The sequence below is a fragment of the Cherax quadricarinatus genome, chromosome 75 (genome assembly GCF_038502225.1).
Source record: "Cherax quadricarinatus isolate ZL_2023a chromosome 75, ASM3850222v1, whole genome shotgun sequence".
Lineage (NCBI taxonomy): Eukaryota > Metazoa > Arthropoda > Malacostraca > Decapoda > Parastacidae > Cherax > Cherax quadricarinatus.
This window is the reverse complement of record NC_091366.1, coordinates 3,395,638-3,417,420: the sequence shown is the minus strand read 5'-3', so window position 1 is coordinate 3,417,420 and position 21,783 is coordinate 3,395,638. Positions and strand designations below refer to the sequence as shown.

The following is a 21,783-nucleotide window of genomic DNA, read 5'->3' as shown; positions in this document are numbered from 1 at the left end:
CAAGGGTCAGCTAGCTAGCACACTATAGCAAGGGTCAGCTGGCTAGCACACGACAGCAAGGGTCAGCTAGCTAGCACACTATAGCAAGGGTCAACTAGCTAGCACACTACAGCAAGGGTCAGCTAGCTGGCACACTACAGCAAGGGTCAGCTAGCTAGCACACTACAGCAAGGGTCAGCTAGCTAGCACACTACAGCAAGGGTCAGCTAGCTAGCACACTACAGCAAGGGTCAGCTAGCTAGCACACTACAGCAAGGGTCAGCTAGCTAGCACACTACAGCAAGGGTCAGCTAGCTAGCACACTACAGCAAGGGTCAGCTAGCTAGCACACTACAGCAAGGGTCAGCTAGCTAGCACACTACAGCAAGGGTCAGCTAGCTAGCATACTACAGTAAGGGTCAGCTAGCTAGCATACTACAGTAAGGGTCAGCTAGCTAGCACACTAAAGCAAGGGTCAGCTAGCTAGCACACTAGAGCAAGGGTCAGCTAGCTAGCACACTAGAGCAAGGGTCAGCTAGTAAGCACACTATAACAAGGGTCAGCTAGCTAGCACACTACAGCAAGGGTCAGCTAGCTAGCACACTACAGCAAGGGTCAGCTAGCTAGCACACTACAGCAAGGGTCAGCTAGCTAGCACACTACAGCAAGGGTCAGCTAGCTAGCACACTACAGCAAGGGTCAGCTAGCTAGCACACTACAGCAAGGGTCAGCTAGCTAGCACACTACAGCAAGGGTCAGCTAGCTAGCATACAGCAAGAGTCAGCTAGCTAGCACACTAAAGCAAGGGTCAGCTAGCTAGCACACTAGAGCAAGGGTCAGATAGCTAGCACACTAGAGCAAGGGTCAGCTAGTAAGCACACTATAACAAGGGTCAGCTAGCTAGCACACTACAGCAAGGGTCAGCTAGCTAGCATACTACAGCAAGGGTCAGCTAGCTAGCACACTACAGCAAGGGTCAGCTAGCTAGCACACTACAGCAAGGGTCAGCTAGCTAGCACACTACAGCAAGGGTCAGCTAGCTAGCACACTACAGCAAGGGTCAGCTAGCTAGCACACTAACTAGACAAGAATGTGGTGGTGATTTGTGGGAGGGATTGTGGTTGTGTTGGTAGTATTGGTGGATGTGTTGGTAGTATTGGTGGATGTGTTGGTAGTATTGGTGGATGTGTTGGTAGTATTGGTGGATGTGTTGGTAGTATTGGTGGATGTGTTGGTAGTAGTGCATGACAGGCTGGTTAGGGGCGTGGCACACCTCAAACACATCGACCCCTTAACCAACACACTCAACCAACACAACCAACCAACACACTGAACCAACACACTCAACCAACACAATCAACACAACCAACACAATCAGCACACTCAACCAACACGCTCAACCAACACACTCAGCCAACACACTCAACCAACACACACAACCAACACACACAACCAACACAATCAACACACTCAACCAGCACACTCAACCAACACACACAACCAACACAATCAACACACTCAACCAACACACACAACAACACACACAACCAACACACTCAACCAACACACTCAACCAACACAACCAACCAACACAATCAACACACACAACACACACAACCAACACACTCAACCAACACACTCAACCAACACACTCAACCAACACACTCAACCAACACACTCAACCAACACACACAACCAACACACTCAACCAACACACACAACCAACACACACAACCAACACACACACACAACCAACACACACACAACCAACACACACAACCAACACACACAACCAACACACACAACCAACACACTCAACCAACGCACACAACCAACACACACAACCAACACACTCAACCAACACACTCAACCAACACACACAACCAACACACTCAACCAACACACTCAACCAACACACTCGACCAACACACTCAACCAACACACACAAACAATACACTCAACCAACACACACACAACCAACACACTCAACCAACACACACACAACCAACACACTCAACCAACACACACACAACCAACACACTCAACCAACACACACAACCAACACACTCAACCAACACACTCAACCAACACACTCAACCAACACACTCAACCAACACACACTCAACCAACACACACTCAACCAACACACACACAACCAACACACACACAACCAACACACACACAACCAACACACACACAACCAACACACACACAACCAACACACACACAACCAACACACACACAACCAACACACACACAACCAACACACACACAACCAACACACACACAACCAACACACACACAACCAACACACACACACAACCAACACACACACACAACCAACACACACACAACCAACACACACACAACCAACACATACACAACCAACACACACACAACCAACACATACACAACCAACACACACACAACCAACACACACACAACCAACACACACAACCAACACACACACACACACACACAACCAACACACACAACCAACACACACAACCAACACACACACACACACACACACAACCAACACACACAACCAACACACACACACACACAACCAACACACACACACACAACCAACACACACACACAACCAACACACACAACCAACACACACAACCAACACACACAACCAACACACACACACACAACCAACACACACACACACAACCAACACACACACACACAACCAACACACACAACCAACACACACAACCAACACACACAACCAACACACACAACCAACACACACACACACAACCAACACACACAACCAACACACACAACCAACACACACAACCAACACACACAACCAACACACACACACACACACAATCAACACAACCAACACACACACACAACCAACACAACCAACACACAACCATCACACACAACCATCACACACAACCATCACACACAACCATCACACACAACCATCACACACAACCATCACACACAACCATCACACACAACCATCACACACAACCATCACACACAACCATCACACACAACCATCACACACAACCAACACTCACAACCAACACTCACAACCAACACTCACAACCAACACTCACAACCAACACACACAACCAACACACACAACCAACACTCACAACCAACACTCACAACCAACACTCACAACCAACACACACAACCAACACACACACCCAACACACTCAACCAACACACTCAACCAACACACTCAACCAACACACTCAAATAACACACACAACCAACACACTCAACCAACACACTCAACCAACACACACACAACCAACACACACCCAACACACTCAACCAACACACACAACCAACACACACACAACCAACACACACACAACCAACACACACACAACCAACACACACACAACCAACACACACACAACCAACACACACACAACCAACACACACACACACAACCAACACACACAACCAACACACACAACCAACACACACAACCGACACACACAACCAACACACACACACAACCAACACACACACCCAACACACACAACCAACACACACAACCAACACACACAACCAACACACACACCCAACACACACAACCAACACACACACCCAACACACACACCCAACACACACAACCAACACACACAACCAACACACACAACCAACACACACACACACACACACACACACACACACACACACACACACACACCCAACACTCACAACCAACACACACAACCAACACACACAACCAACACACACACAACCAACACACACAACCAACACACACAACCAACACACACAACCAACACACACACAACCAACACACACACAACCAACACACACACAACCAACACACACAACCAACACACACACAACCAACACACACAACCAACACATACACAACCAACACACACAACCAACACATACACAACCAACACATACACAACCAACACACACAACCAACACACACAACCAACACATACACAACCAACACACACAACCAACACACACAACCAACACACACAACCAACACACACAACCAACACACACAACCAACACACACAACCAACACACACAACCAACACACACAACCAACACACACAACCAACACACACAACCAACACACACAACCAACACACACAACCAACACACACACCCAACACACACAACCAACACACACAACCAACACACACAACCAACACACACACAACCAACACACACAACCAACACATACACAACCAACACACACACAACCAACACACACACAACCAACACACACAACCAACACACACAACCAACACACACAACCAACACACACACAACCAACACACACAACCAACACACACAACCAACACACACACACACAACCAACACACACAACCAACACAACACAACACAACACACACAACCAACACACACAACCAACACAACCACACACACACAACACACAACAACACACACACCCAACACACACACCCAACACACACACCCAACACACACAACCAACACACACAACCAACACACACAACCAACACACACACCCAACACACACAACCAACACACACAACCAACACACACAACCAACACACACAACCAACACACACACCCAACACACACAACCAACACACACAACTAACACACACACCCAACACACACACCCAACACACACACCCAACACACACAACCAACACACACAACCAACACACACAACCAACACACACACCCAACACACACAACCAACACACACAACCAACACACACAACCAACACACACACACAACCAACACACACACACAACCAACACACCCACACAACCCACACACACACACAACCAACACACACACGCAACCAACACACACCCACAACAAACACACACAACCAACACATACACAACCAACACATACACAACCAACACATACACAACCAACACATACACAACCAACACATACACAACCAACACACACAACCAACACACACAACCAACACATACACAACCAACACACACACAACCAACACACACACAACCAACACACACACAACCAACACACACACAACCAACACACACACAACCAACACACACACAACCAACACACACACAACCAACACACACACAACCAACACACACACAACCAACACACACAACCAACACACACAACCAACACACACACCCAACACACACAACCAACACACACAACCAACACACTCAACCACACTGTACTCACTCCTCGGAATGTGTGTGTATGTGCTCACCTATATACTTACATGGGGGTCGAGTCACAGTACATATGTTTCACACACTAGGTGATGCTGGCTTCTCTCTCTTTCTCCTGCCGCCTCCGCCACCTCCGCCGCCGCCGCCGCCGCCATCTACTGCCGCTGGTTGAAACCCTCAGTTGCGTGGCAGGAGGTGTAGCGTGCGGGTGTTAGGTGCTCTGAGCACCTTGCTTACACCTCCTCCTCCACACTCTCTCCCCAGTGCTCACACCTTGCTCACACCCTCCTTACAGCCGTGTCTGCTGGCACCCAGTGTGTGTGTGTGTGTGTGTGCATGTCTGTCTTTGTGTGTGTGTGTGTGTGTGTGTGTGTGGTTGCAACCTGTGACGCAATGTTCTTCAAGGACACGTCCCCACGGACGTGGCAGTGTGACGCAAGACACCGGCACTATACTCTCCGTCCGTGCTGTCACAATATGACTTGTAGTGATTCGCCAGTGACGCAGGTCCTTGATTCACCAGTGACGCAGCTCCTGGATTCACCAGTGATGCCTGTCCGTGATTCACAAGTGATGCAGCTCCGTGATTCACATGATGCCTGTCCGTGATTTACGAATGATGCCTGTCCTTGATTTACATGATGTGACTCTGATTCACGAGTGACGCAGCTCCGTGATTCACGTGATGCAGCTCCCTGATTCACGAGTGACGCAACTCCGTGATTCACGTGATGTAGATCCGTGATTCACAAGTGACGCAGCTCCGTGATTCACGTGATGTACATCCGTGATTCACGAGTGACGCAGCTCCGTGATTCACGTGATGTAGATCCGTGATTCACGAGTGACGCAGCTCCGTGATTCATGAATGACGCAGCTCCGTGATTCACGAGTGACGCAGCTTCGCGATTCACGAGTGACGCAGCTCCGTGATTCACGTGATGTAGATCCGTGATTCACGAGTGACGCAGCTCCGTGATTCACGTGATGTCGATCCGTGATTCACGAGTGACGCAGCTCCGTGATTCACGTGATGTAGAACCGTGATTCATGAGTGACGGAGCTCCGTGATTCACGTGATGTAGAACCGTGATTCATGAGTGACGGAGCTCCGTGATTCACGTGATGTAGATCAGTGTTTCGTGAGTGATGCCTGTCCGTGATTCACGGGTGACGCAACTCCTTCACGAGTGACGCAGCTCCGTGACGCACCATACCTGTGCTTCACCTCCAGGTAAGCATTGTCTTCAACCAGTGTAGGCCTACATGGGTGGTGTGAGTGCTTTATAGGCCTACCTGGGTGGTATGAGTGTCTTATAGGACTACCTGGGTGGTGTGAGTGCTTTATAGACCTACCTGGGTGGTGAGTGCTTTATAGGCCTACCTGGGTGGTGTGTCTTATAGGCCTACCTGGGTGTTATAGGCCTACCTGGGTGTTATAGGCCTACCTGGGTGTGTTATAGACCTACCTGAATGGCATGAGTGTCTTATAGACCTACCTGGGTGGCATGTCTTATAGACCTACCTGGGTGTATCTTATAGGCCTACCTGGGGTGGCAAGAGTCTTATAGGCCTACCTGGGTGGTATGAGTGTCTTATAAACGTACCTGGGTGTCTTATAGGCCTACCTGGGTGGTATGAGTGTCTTATAAACCTACCTGGGTGTCTTATAGGCCTACCTGGGTGGTATGAGTGTCTTATAGGCTTACCTGGGTGGCATAAGTGCACACACACAGGTCAGGTGTCTATCGGCAGGTGCCTGTGACATAATAGGTCAGGTATCTGTTAACAAGTGCCTGTGACACAATAACAGGTCAGGTATCTGTTAACAAGTGCCTGTGACACAATAACAGGTCAGGTATCTGTTAACAAGTGCCTGTGACACAATAACAGGTCAGGTATCTATCAACAAGTGCCTGTGATATACTGTAACTCACCTGGCAGTGTATACTCACTGCACTGACCAACAGTGCCAGTGTTGTTCCTGGAGACTGGCAGTCCCTTGCACAGTGGGCAGAGGCACCTGGGCAAGCGCTCAACCCGCATGGGTCGTGGGAAATGAGAGGTAATTCTGGTGAGTTAATGACTGGAATTTCCCCCTAAGGAGCTGGGAAGTGTGTAAATATTAGGGACAGGGGGCATTTATCCCTTTATTGTCCCTCCCCAGGAAGGGGACATGTGGTGGGGACACGGGGGGTTGGGGCCCCTGCATGAGGGACCAGCGGTGGTTAGGGACCCTTCAGGAGGGACCAGGGGTGGTTAGGTCCCCTTCACGAGGGACCAGGGGTGTTAGGGCCCCTTCAGGAGGGACCAGGGGTGGTTAGGGCCCCTTCACGAGGGACCAGGAGTGGTTAGGGCCCCTTCAGGAGGGACCGGGGGTGGTTAGGGCCCCTTCACGAGGGACCAGGGGTGGTTAGGGCCCCTTCTGGAGGGACCAGGGGTGGTTAGGGCCCCTTCAAGAGGGACCAGGGGTGGGGAGGGCGCCCCCCCCCTCCCCAGATTACCAGAAGCCAGCGAGAACCACAAATGCGCCGGCCGACAACAGCTCATGGCGTGACATGCGCCTGGAACTCATGGCTCCCTCTGTTATTGTCCTCTACCACCACCACTACTACCACCATCCACCACCCACCACCACATGTTTCTAGAGTTGGCACTGCAGCTCTGCAAAGCAACAACTACCCCTGTTTACCTAGCAGTGACAGTAGACACCTGTGTTCCAGCTGGCTGTTGTGAGCATCCAGGGGAAGGTGCGTCAGGACACTGGTCCAGTACTTACTGGAATGTGGAGGACAACACTCCAGGAGTAGTAGTTGTAGTAGTAATAGTTGTAGTTTTTGTAGCAGTCGTATTAGCTATAGTAGTAGTAGTAGTGTCGTAGTGATGATAGTGCTGTCGTAGTACTAGTAATAGTAGTGTCGTAGCAATACTAGTACTGTCGTAGTAGTAGTAATGGCCTATCGCAGCCTGGCCATAAAAGACCACGCCCACACCGCCCACGTTTCTAGCACTGACAGTGAAAAGCTGCTCCAGTAGACGTTTAGTCTACACAGTAGGGACGTCTTCAGTCAAATACAGAGGTGACAGCAGTAGTAGAGATGGGCTGACCATATAAACAGTCACTCAGCCTTGATGACGTTGTTTTGAGGTGGTCAGTCCCTCACCCTGGAGAATAGTTTTGGAACAGTGTTCCACACACTGGAATAGTGTTCCACATACGCCAGAACGGTGTTCCACACACTGGAAGAGTTCCACACACTGAAACTGTGTTCCATACACTGGAACTGTGTTCCAGACACTGGAACTGTGTTCCAGACACTGGAACAATGGAGCTAACTTATCTCCTGACTGAGGAACTGACCACCTTGAAGCTAAGACTTCAAAACTAAGGGACTGACCACCCAGTCTGGACACCTCCACTGCTTCTACTCTCTCCTACATATCTGACTGAAGAAGTATACTCTACAGGTGAACGTTTCACAGTAAAGACAACACACACACACACACACACACACACACACACACACACACACACACACACACACACACACACACACACACACACACACACACACACACACATTTTCATCCCATACATACATAGTGTTACCCAGAGCTTGTTCCCTGGGTACCACTGATCCATGTCTGACCGTAACGTTATATTTGAGTGGGACTTGGGACTTGTACGTGAGTGGGAGGGGTTGGATTTGAGTTGGAACAGGAAGACGGGAAATACAGTGACGTATTAGACGTAAGGAAGGGCGGGCGCCCCCCACCACCACCACCACCACCACTGCGGCCCCACTGCAGCATAGAGGTGGTTGGGAAAGGGGTGAAGGACCCCCCCCCCCTCCTCCCTCCCTCTTAGTAATCGACCTTCCACCACTTGCACCACCTTGAGGTAAGTGGTAACTTACTGATGTCAAGTGTGTGTGTGTGTGTGTGTGTGTGTGTGTGTGTGTGTGTGTGTGTGTGTGTGTGTGTGTGTGTGTGTGTGTGTGTGTGTGTGTGTACTCACCTAGTTGTGGTTGCAGGGGTCAAGTCCAAGCTCCTGGCCCCGCCTCTTCACTGGCCGCTACTAGGTCACTCCCTGAACCATGAGCTTTATCATACCTCTGCTTAAAGCTATGTATGGATCCTGCCTCCACTACATCGTTTGCCGGACTATTCCACTTCCTAACTACTCTGTGACTAAAGAAATACTTCCTAACATCCCTTTGACTCATCTGAGTCTTCAGTTTCCAATTGTGACCTCTTGTTTCCAATTGTGACCTCTGGAACATCCTGTCTCTGTCCACCTTATCCATTCCTCGCAGTATTTTGCATGTCGTTATCATGTCTCTCTTGACCTTCCTGTCCTCCAGTGTCGTCAGGCCGATTTCCCTTAACCTTTCTTCATAGGACATTCCCCTGAGCTCCGGAAATAACCTTGTTGCAAACTTTTGCACTTTGTCTAATTTCTTAACGTGTTTGACCAGGTGTGGGTTCCAAAAAGATGCTGCATACTCCAGTATGGGCCTGATATACACAGTGTACAGTGTCTTGAACGATTCCGTACTAAGGTATCGGAATGCTGTTCTCAGGTTTGCCAGGCGCCCATATGCTGCAGCAGTTATCTGATTGATGTGTGCCTCCGAAGACATGCTCGGTGTTATGGTCACCCCAAGATCTTTCTCCTTGAGCGAGGTTTGCAGTCTTGAGCCGCCTAGCCTATACTCCGTCTGCAGTCTTCCTTGCCCTTCTCCGATCTTCATGACTTTGCATTTGGCGGAGTTAAATTCAAGAAGACAGTTGCTGGACCAGGTGTCCAGTCTGTCCAGGTCTCTTTGAAGTCCTGCCTGATCCTCATCTGATTTAATTCTCCTCATTAACTTCACATCATCTGCGAACAGGGACACTTCTGAGTCTAACCCTTCCATCATGTTCACATATACCAGAAATAGCACTGGTCCTAGGACCGACCCCTTTGTGTGTGTGTGTGTGTGTGTGTGTGTGTGTGTGTGTGTGTGTGTGTGTGTGTGTGTGTGTGCTCGCGCGTGTACGTGTGTGTGTGTGTGTGTGTGTGTGTGTGTGTGTGTGTGTGTGTGTGTGTGTGTGTGTGTGTGTGTGTGTGTGTGTGTGTGTGTGTGTGTGTGTGTGTGTGTGTGTGTGTGTGTGTGTGTGTGTGTGTGCTCGCGCGTGTACGTGTGTGTGTGTGTGTGTGTGTGTGTGTATGTTGTGTGTATGTTGTGTGTGTTTGTGTGTGTGTGTGTGTTGTGTGTGTTTGTGTGTGTGTGTGTGTGATGTGTGTGTGTGTGTGTGTGTGTGTGTGTGTGTGTGTGTGCTCGCGCGTGTACGTATGTGTGTGTGTGTGTGTGTGTGTGTGAGTGTGTGTGTGTGTGTGTGTGTGTGTGTGCTCGCGCGTGTACGTATGTGTGTGTGTGTGTGTGTGTGTGTGCTCGCGCGTGTACGTGTGTGTGTGTGTGTGTGTCTGTGCGTGCGCGTGTACGTGTGTGTGTGTGTGTGTGTGTGTGTGTGTGTACGTGTGTGTGTGTGTGTGTGTGTGTACGTGTGTGCTCGCGCGTGTACGTGTGTGTGTGTGTGTGTGTGTGTGTGTGTGTTTGTGTGTGTGCTCCCGCGTGTACGTGTGTGTGTGTGTGTGTGTGTGTGTGTGTGTGTGTTTGTGTGTGTGCTCCCGCGTGTACGTGTGTGTGTGTGTGTGTGTGTGTGTGTGTGTGTGTGTGTGTGTGTGTGTGTGCTCGCGCGTGTGTGTGTGTGTGTGTGTGTGTGTGTGTGTGTATGTGTGTGCGTGCGCGTGTACGTGTGTGTGTGTGCGTGCGCGTGTACGTGTGTGTGTGTGTGTGTGTGTGTGTGTGCTCGCGCGTGTACGTGTGTGTGTGTGTGTACGTGTGTGTGTGCGTGTGTGTGTGTGTGTGTGTGTGTACGTGTGTGTGTACGTGTGTGTGTGTGTACGTGTGTGTGTGTGTACGTGTGTGTGTGTCCGTGTGTGTGTGTGTACGTGTGTGTGTGTGTTCGTGTGTGTGTGTGTGTGTGTGTACGTGTGTGTGTGTGTCCGTGTGTGTGTGTGTACGTGTGTGTGCGCGTGTACGTGTGTGTGGTGTGTACAGTGTGTGTGCCACTTACTATTATACAGTGGTCAGTTATTTACTATTATACAGTGTCAGCCACTTACTATTATACAGTGGTCAGTCACTTATACAGTGTCAGCCACTTACTGTTATACAGTGTCAGCCACTTACTATTATACAGTGGTCAGTCACTCACTATTATACAGTGGTCAGTCACTTACTATTATACAGTGGTCAGTCACTATTATACAGTGGTCAGTCACTTACTATTATACAGTGGTCAGTCACTATTATACAGTGGTCAGTCACTTACTATTATACAGTGGTAAGTCACTTACTATTGTACAGTGGTCAGTCACTATTATACAGTGTCAGTCACTTACTATTATACAGTGGTCAGTCACTTACTATTATACAGTGGTCAGTCACTATTGTACAGTGGTCAGTCACTTACTATTATACAGTGGTCAGTCACTTACTATTATACAGTGGTCAGTCACTATTATACAGTGGTCAGTCACTTACTATTATACAGTGGTCAGTCACTATTATACAGTGTCAGCCACTTACTATTATACAGTGGTCAGTCACTTACTATTATACAGTGTCAGCCACTTACTATTATACAGTGTCAGCCACTTACTATTATACAGTGGTTAGTCACTTACTATTATACAGTGGTTAGTCACTATTATACAGTGGTCAGTTATTTACTATTATACCGTGTCAGCCACTTACTATTATACAGTGTCAGCGACTTACTATTATACAGTTGTCAGTCACTATTATACAGTGTCAGCCACTTATTATTATACAGTGGTCAGACACTATTATACAGTGGTCAGTCGCTATTATACAGTGTCAGCCACTTACTATTATACAGTGTCAGCCACTTACTATTAAACAGTGGTCAGTCACTTACTATTATACAGTGTGTCACTATTATACAGTGTCCGTCACTATTATACAGTGGTCAGTCACTTACTATTATACAGTGTCAGCCACTTATTATTATACAGTGGTTAGTCACTTACTATTATACAGTGGTCAGTTATTTACTATTATACAGTGTCAGCCACTTACTATTATACAGTGGTCAGTCACTTACTATTATAAAGTGGTCAGCCACTATTATACAGTGGTCAGTCACTATTATACAGTGGTCAGCCACTTACTATTATACAGTGGACAGCCACTTACTATTATACAGTGGTCAGCCACTTTTATACAGTGGTCAGCTACTTACTATTATACAGTGGTCAGCTACTTACTATTATACAGTGGTCAGTCACTTACTATTATACAGTGGTCAGTCACTTTCTATTATACAGTGGTCAGCTACTTACTATTATACAGTGGTCAGTCACTATTATACAGTGGTCAGTCACTATTATACAGTGGCAGCCACTTATTATTATACAGTGGTCAGTCACTATTATACAGTGTCAGCCACTTACTATTATACAGTGTCAGCCACTTACTATTATACAGTGTCAGCCACTTACTATTATACAGTGTCAGTCACTTACTATTATACAGTGTCAGCCACTTACTATTATACAGTGGTCAGTCACTATTGTACAGTGGTCAGTCACTATTATGCAGTGTCAGCCACTTACCATTATACAGTGGTCAGTCACTATTATACAGTGGTCAGCCACTTACTATTATACAGTGTCACATTATTATACAGTGGTCATCCACTATTATACAGTGGTCAGTCACTATTATACAGTGGTCTGTCACTATTATACAGTGGTCAGTCACTATTATACAGTGGTCAGCCACTTACTATTATACAGTGGTCAGCCACTATTATACAGTGGTCAGTCACTATTATACAGTGGTGAATCACTATTATACAGTGTCAGCCACATACTATTATACAGTGGTCAGTCACTATTATACAGTGGTGAGTCACTATTATACAGTGTCAGCCACTTATTATTATACAGTGGTCAGACACTATTATACAGTGGTCAGTCGCTATTATACAGTGTCAACCACTTGCTATTACAGTGGTCATTCACTATTATACAGTGGTCAGCCACTTACCATTATACAGTGTCAGTCACTGTTATACAGTGTCAGCCACTTACTATTATACAGTGGTCAGTCACTATTATACAGTGGTCAGCCACTTACTATTATAAAGTGGTCAGCCACTTAATATTATACAGTGTCAGCCACTTACTATTATACAGTGGTTAGTTACTATTATACAGTGGTCAGCTACTTGCTATTATACAGTGTCAACCACTTACTATTATACAGTGGTCAGTCACTTACTATTATACAGTGGTCAGTCACTATTATACAGTGGTCAGTCACTATTATACAGTGTCAGCCACTTACTATTATACAGTGTCAGTCACTATTATACAGTCGTCAGCCACTATTATACAGTGGTCAGTCACTATTATACAGTGGTCAGCCACTTACCATTATACAGTGGTCATTCACTATTATACAGTGGTCAGCCACTTACTATTATACAGTGGTTAGTCACTATTATACAGTGGTCAGCTACTTACTATTATACAGTGTCAGCCACTTACTATTATACAGTGTCAGCCACTTAGTATTATTCAGTGGTCACTTACTATTATACAGTGTCAGTCACTATTATACAATGGTCAGTCACTATTATACAGTGGTCAGTCACTATTATTCAGTGTCAGCCACTTACTATTATACAGTGTCAGCCACTTACTATTATACAGTGTCAGCCACTTACTATTATACAGTGGTCAGTCATTATTATACAGTGGTCAGTCACTATTATACAGTGGTCAGCCACTTACTATTATACAGTGGTCAGCTACTTACTATTATACAGTGTCAGCCACTTACTATTATACAGTGTCAGTCACTATTATACAGTGGTCAGTCACTTACTATTATACAGTGGTCAGTCACTATTATACAGTGTCAGTCACTATTATACAGTGGTCAACCACTTAGTATTATACAGTGGTCAGTCACTATTATGCAGTGTCAGCCACTTACTATTATACAGTGCCAGTCACTATTATACAGTGGTCTGTCACTTACTATTATACAGTGTCAGTCACTATTATACAGTGTCAGTCACTATTATACAGTGTCAGTCACTATTATACAGTGTCAGTCACTATTATACAGTGGTCAGTCACTATTATACAGTGGTCAGTCACTATTATACAGTGGTCAGCCACTATTATACAGTGTCAGCCACTTACTATTATACAGTGGTTAGTCACTATTATACAGTGTCAGTCACTATTATACAATGGTCAGTCACTATTATACAGTGGTCAGCCACTTACTATTATACAGTGGTTAGTCACTATTATACAGTGTCAGTCACTATTATACAATGGTCAGTCACTATTATACAGTGGTCAGCTACTTACTATTATACAGTGTCAGCCACTTACTATTATACAGTGGTCAGTCATTATTATACAGTGGTCAGTCACTTACTGTTATACAGTGGTCAGTCACTATTATTCAGTGTCAGCCACTTACTATTATTCAGTGGTCACTTACTATTATACAGTGGTCAGTCACTTACTGTTATACAGTGGTCAGTCACTATTATTCAGTGTCAGCCACTTACTATTATACAGTGTCAGACACTTACTATTATACAGTGGTCAGTCATTATTATACAGTGGTCAGTCGCTTACTATTATACAGTGTCAGTCACTATTATACAGTGGTCAGCCACTTACTATTTTACAGTGGTCAGTCACTTACTATTATACGGTGGTCAGCTACTTACTATTATACAGTGTCAGCCACTTACTATTATACAGTGGTCAGTCACTTACTATTATACAGTGGTCAGTCACTATTATACAGTGTCAGCCTCTTACTATTATACAGTGGTCTGTCACTTACTATTATACAGTGTCAGTCACTATTATACAGTGGTCAGTCACTATTATACAGTGGTCAGCCACTATTATACAGTGGTCAGCCACTTACTATTATAAAGTGTCAGTCACTTACTATTATACAGTGGTCAGTCACTATTATACAGTGGTCAATCACTATTATACAGTGGTCAGTCACTATTATACAGTGGTCAGCCACTGTTATACAGTGGTCAGCCACTATTATACAGTGGTCAGCCACTATTATACAGTGGTCAGCCACTATTATACAGTGGTCAGTCACTATTATAGTGGTCAGTCTCTATTATACAATGGTCAGTCACTTACTATTATACAGTGTCAGCCACTTACTATTATACAGTGGTCAGTCACTATTATACAGTGGTCAGTCACTATTATACAGTGGTCAGTCACTATTATACAGTGGTCAGTCACTATTATACAGTGGTCAGTCACTATTATACAGTGGTCAGTCACTGTTATACAGTGGTCAGTCACTATTATACAGTGTCAGTCACTTACTGTTATACAGTGGTCAGTCACTATTATACAGTGGTCAGTCACTTACTATTATACAGTGGTCAGTCACTTACTATTATACAGTGGTCAGTCACTTACTATTATACAGTGGTCAGTCACTTACTATTATACAGTGGTCAGTCACTTACTATTATACAGTGGTCAGTCACTTACTATTATACAGTGGTCAGTCACTATTATACAGTGGTCAGTCACTTACTATTATACAGTGGTCAGTCACTATTATACAGTGTCAGTCACTTACTATTATACAGTGGTCAGTCACTATTATACAGTGGTCAGTCACTATTATACAGTGGTCAGTCACTATTATACAGTGGTCAGTCACTATTATACAGTGGTCAGTCACTTACTATTATACAGTGGTCAGTCACTTACTATTATACAGTGGTCAGTCACTTACTATTATACAGTGGTCAGTCACTATTATACAGTGGTCAGTCACTTACTATTATACAGTGGTCAGTCACTATTATACAGTGGTCAGTCACTATTATACAGTGGTCAGCCACTTACCATTATACAGTGGTCATTCACTATTATACAGTGGTCAGCCACTTACTATTATACAGTGGTCAGTCACTATTATACAGTGGTCAGTCACTATTATACAGTGGTCAGCCACTTACTATTGTACAGTGGTTAGTCACTTACTATTATACAGTGGTTAGTCACTATTATACAGTGGTCAGCTACTTACTATTATACAGTGTCAGCCACTTACTATTATACAGTGTCAGCCACTTAGTATTATTCAGTGGTCACTTACTATTATACAGTGTCAGTCACTATTATACAGTGGTCAGCCACTTACTATTATACAGTGTCAGCCACTTACTATTATACAGTGGTCAGTCACTATTATACAGTGTCAGTCACTATTATACAGTGGTCAGCCACTTACTATTATACAGTGTGAGCCACTTACTATTATACAGTGGTCAGTCACTTACTATTATACAGTGGTCAGCCACTTACTATTATACAGTGGTCAGTCACTTACTATTATACAGTGGTCAGTCACTTACTATTATACAGTGGTCAGTCACTTACTATTATACAGTGGTCAGTCACTTACTATTATACAGTGGTCAGTCACTTACTATTATACAGTGGTCAGTCACTTACTATTATACAGTGGTCAGTCACTTACTATTATACAGTGGTCAGTCACTTACTATTATACAGTGTCAGTCACTTACTATTATACAGTGGTCAGTCACTTACTATTATACAGTGGTCAGTCACTATTATACAGTGGTCAGTCACTTACTATTATACAGTGGTCAGTCACTTACTATTATACAGTGGTCAGTCACTTACTATTATACAGTGGTCAGTCACTATTATACAGTGTCAGTCACTTACTATTATACAGTGGTCAACCACTTACTATTATACAGTGGTCAGTCACTATTATACAGTGTCAGCCACTTACTATTATACAGTGGTCAGTCACTTACTATTATACAGTGTCAGTCACTTACTATTATACAGTGGTCAGTCACTATTATACAGTGGTCAGTCACTATTATACAGTGGTCAGTCACTATTATATAGTGGTCAGCCACTATTATACAGTGTCAGCCACTTACTATTATACAGTGGTCAGTCACTTACTATTATACAGAGTCAGTCACTTACTATTATACAGTGGTCAGTCACTATTATACAGTGGTCAGCCACTTACTATTATACAGTGGTCAGTCACTTACTATTATACAGTGGTCAGTCACTTACTATTATACAGTGGTCAGCCACTTACTATTATAGTGTCAGCCACTTACTATTATACAGTGTCAGCCACTTACTATTATACAGTGGTCAGTCACTTACTGTTATACAGTGGTCAGTCACTTACTATTATACAGTGGTCAGCTACTTACTATTATACAGTGTCAGCCACTTACTATTATTCAGTGTCAGCCACTTACTATTATACAGTGGTCAGTCACTTACTATTATACAGTGGTTAGCTACACTGGAAAAATATGCCCCAGTTTTCCTTCAAATGTTTTTTCTTGCTAACAACTGTCTTCTTGTTATCACTGTTATCACTGTTGCTGGTTCTAAGATATATTCTGTATCCGGTCGTCGTGAACTGTTGTGACCTTTATGGTTATGTTCTGTTGTGACCTTATTGTGTGGTTGTCATGTTCTGTTGTCACCTTATTGTGTGGTTATCATGTTCTGTTGTGACCTTATTGTGTGGTTGTCATGTTCTGGTGTGACCTTATTGTGTGGTTATCGTGTTCTGTTGTGACCTTATTGTGTGGTTATCATGTTCTGTTGTGACCTTATTGTGTGGTTATCATGTTCTGTTGTGACCTTATTGTGTGGTTATCATGTTCTGTTGTGACCTTATTGTGTGGTTATCATGTTCTGTTGTGACCTTATTGTGTGGTTATCATGTTCTGTTGTGACCTTAGTGTGGTTATCATGTTCTGTTGTGACCTAATTGTGTGGTTATCATGTTCTGTTGTGACCTAATTGCGTGGTTATCATGTTCTGTTGTGACCTTATTGTGTGGTTATCATGTTCTGTTGTGACCTTATTGTGTGGTTATGTTCTGTTGTGACCTTATTGTGTGGTTATGTTCTGTTGTGACCTTATTGTGTGGTTATCTTGTTCTGTTGTGACTTGTGTGGCTATCATGTTCTGTTGTGACCTTATTTTGTGGTTATCGTGTTCTGTTGTGACCTTAATGTGTGGTTATCATGTTCTGTTGTGATCTTATTGTGTGGTTATCATGTTCTGTTGTGACCTTATTGTGTGGTTATCATGTTCTGTTGTGACCTTATTGTGTGGTTATGTTCTGTTGTGACCTTATTGTGTGGTTATCATGTTCTGTTGTGACCTTATTGTGTGGTTATCATGTTCTGTTGTGACCTTGTGTGGTTATGTTCTGTTGTGACCTTATTGTGTGGTTATGTTCTGTTGTGACATTGTGTGGTTATCATGTTCTGTTGTGACCTTATTGTGTGGTTATCATGTTCTGTTGTGACCTTGTGTGGTTATGTTCTGTTGTGACCTTATTGTGTGGTTATGTTCTGTTGTGACCTTATTGTGTGGTTATCATGTTCTGTTGTGACCTTATTGTGTGGTTATCATGTTCTGTTGTGACCTTATTGTGTTGTTATCATGTTCTGTTGTGACCTTATTGTGTGGTTATCATGTTCTGTTGTGACCTTATTGTGTGGTTATGTTCTGTTGTGACCTTGTGTGGTTATGTTCTGTTGTGACCTTATTGTGAGGTTATCATGTTCTGTTGTGACCTTATTGTGTGGTTATCATGTTCTGTTGTGACCTTGTGTGGTTATCATGTTCTGTTGTGACCTTATTGTGTGGATATCATGTTCTGTTGTGACCTTATTGTGTGGTTATCATGTTCTGTTGTGACTTTATTGTGTGGTTATCATGTTCTGTTGTTACCTTATTGTGTGGTTATCATGTTCTGTTGTGGCCTTATTGTGTGGTTATCATGTTCTGTTGTGACCTTATTGTGTGGTTATAATGTTCTGTTGTGACCTTGTGTGGTTATGTTCTGTTGTGACCTTATTGTGTGGTTATGTTCTGTTGTGACCTTATTGTGTGGTTATGTTCTGTTGTGACCTTATTGTGTGGTTATGTTCTGTTGTGACCTTATTGTGTGGTTATGTTCTGTTGTGACCTTATTGTGTGGTTATCATGTTCTGTTGTGACTTTATTGTGTGGTTATCATGTTCTGTTGTGACCTTATTGTGTGGTTATCATGTTCTGTTGTGACCTTATTGTGTGGTTATCATGTTCTGTTGTGACCTTGTGTGGTTATCATGTTCTGTTGTGACCTTATTGTGTGGATATCATGTTCTGTTGTGACCTTATTGTGTGGTTATCATGTTCTGTTGTGACCTTATTGTGTGGTTATCATGTTCTGTTGTGACCTTGTGTGGTTATCATGTTCTGTTGTGACCTTATTGTGTGGTTATGTTCTGTTGTGACCTTATTGTGTGGTTATGTTCTGTTGTGACCTTATTGTGTGGTTATCATGTTCTGTTGTGACCTTATTGTGTGGTTATCATGTTCTGTTGTGACCTTATTGTGTGGTTATCATGTTCTGTTGTGACCTTATTGTGTGGTTATCATGTTCTGTTGTGACCTTATTGTGTGGTTATGTTCTGTTGTGACCTTATTGTGTGGTTATCATGTTCTGTTGTGACCTTATTGTGTGGTTGTCATGTTCTGTTGTGACCTTATTGTGTGGTTATGTTCTGTTGTGACCTTATTGTGTGGTTATCATGTTCTGTTGTGACCTTATTGTGTGGTTATCATGTTCTGTTGTGACCTTATTGTGTGGTTATCATGTTCTGTTGTGACCTTATTGTGTGGTTATGTTCTGTTGTGACCTTATTGTGTGGTTATCATGTTCTGTTGTGACTTGTGTGGCTATCATGTTCTGTTGTGACCTTATTGTGTGGTTATCGTGTTCTGTTGTGACCTTATTGTGTGGTTATCGTGTTCTGTTGTGACCTTATTGTGTGGTTATCATGTTCTGTTGTGACCTTATTGTGTGGTTATCATGTTCTGTTGTGACCTTATTGTGTGGTTATCGTGTTCTGTTGTGACCTTAATGTGTGGTTATCATGTTCTGTTGTGACCTTATTGTGTGGTTATGTTCTGTTGTGACCTTATTGTGTGGTTATCATGTTCTGTTGTGACCTTATTGTGTGGTTATCATGTTCTGTTGTGACCTTGTGTGGTTATGTTCTGTTGTGATCTTATTGTGTGGTTATGTTCTGTTGTGACCCTATTGTGTGGTTATGTTCTGTTGTGACCTTATTGTGTGTTTATCATGTTCTGTTGTGACCTTATTGTGTGGTTGTCATGTTCTGTTGTGACCTTATTGTGTGGTTATGTTCTGTTGTGACCTTATTGTGTGGTTATCATGTTCTGTTGTGACCTTATTGTGTGGTTATCATGTTCTGTTGTGACCTTATTGTGTGGTTATCATGTTCTGTTGTGACCTTATCGTGTGGTTATCATGTTCTGTTTTGACCTTATTGTGTGGTTATCATGTTCTGTTGTGACCTTATTGTGTGGTTATCATGTTCTGTTGTGACCTTATTGTGTGGTTATCATGTTCTGTTGTGACCTTGTGTGGATATGTTCTGTTGTGACCTTATTGTGTGGTTATCATGCAGTGTTGCAGTACCTTGACAACCACACCTGTCAAGGAGACTGCCCTATAGTTTATCATGCAGTGTTGCAGTACCTTGACAACCATACCTGTCAAGGAGACTGCCCTATAGTTTATCATGCAGTGTTGCAGTACCTTGACAACCACACCTGTCAAGGAGACTGCCCTGTAGTTTATCATGCAGTGTTGCAGTAACTTGACAACCACACCTGTCAAGGAGACTGCCCTATAGTTTATCATGCAGTGTTGTGACCTTATTGTGTGGTTATCATGCAGTGTTGTGACCTTATTGTGTGGTTATCATGCAGTGTTGTGACCTTATTGTGTGGTTATGTTCTGTTGTGACCTTATTGTGTGGTTATGTTCTGTTGTGACCCTATTGTGTGGTTATGCAGTGTTGTGACCTTATTGTGTGGTTATCATGCAGTGTTGTGACCTTATTGTGTGGTTATGTTCTGTTGTGACCTTATTGTGTGGTTATCATGCAGTGTTGCAGTACCTTGACAACCACACCTGTCAAGGAGACTGCCCTATAGTTTCAAGGGCTTTACTTGTCACCTTTTTTCAAGATATTGAAGCCATGCTTACATTTTCCTTTATTATTATTAATGCTGCACAGACAGCATACTTCTGCCTCCTTAAAACAAACACAGACTCACCTTCCATTATGTTTTGTTGATCTCTCTCTTCTCAGCATCCAGCAGTTGTGTTTCCACTTCTCCGTCGGATGTTTTAAGTTGCCATCACGTCATCTTGTCTTTTGGAATCCTGCTCCTCTCTCTCTCCTTCGTTATTCTTTGTATTTTGTCTTCGGCGTTTTGTTTAGTTTTTGCAAAGTTAAATGAAGGATTTTTTTTTATCTTTCTCTTGGCTATATTTTGTTTTGCAAAGTTCCTTCATCTATCCTTACCTTTGTTTGTTCATTTCTGGCCTGTGGTGAGGT

General features: G+C 44.0%; 1 protein-coding gene across 2 annotated transcripts in view; it reads left to right on the top strand.

The window, feature by feature from the left end:
* Polr2H (DNA-directed RNA polymerases I, II, and III subunit Rpb8) overlaps positions 1–21,783 on the top strand; it is a 543,824-nt gene that overhangs the window by 262,338 nt on the left and 259,703 nt on the right. The window contains exon 1 of one of the 2 annotated variants that reach the window (XM_070100930.1): positions 7,623–7,925. The exons of the other annotated variant lie outside the window; for it this stretch is intronic. Within the exon in view, the coding sequence (XP_069957031.1) occupies positions 7,814–7,925 (112 nt within the window). The 5' untranslated portion in view covers positions 7,623–7,813. Of the gene's footprint in view, positions 1–7,622; positions 7,926–21,783 lie in introns of those variants that run through there. 2 annotated transcript variants of the gene reach the window in all.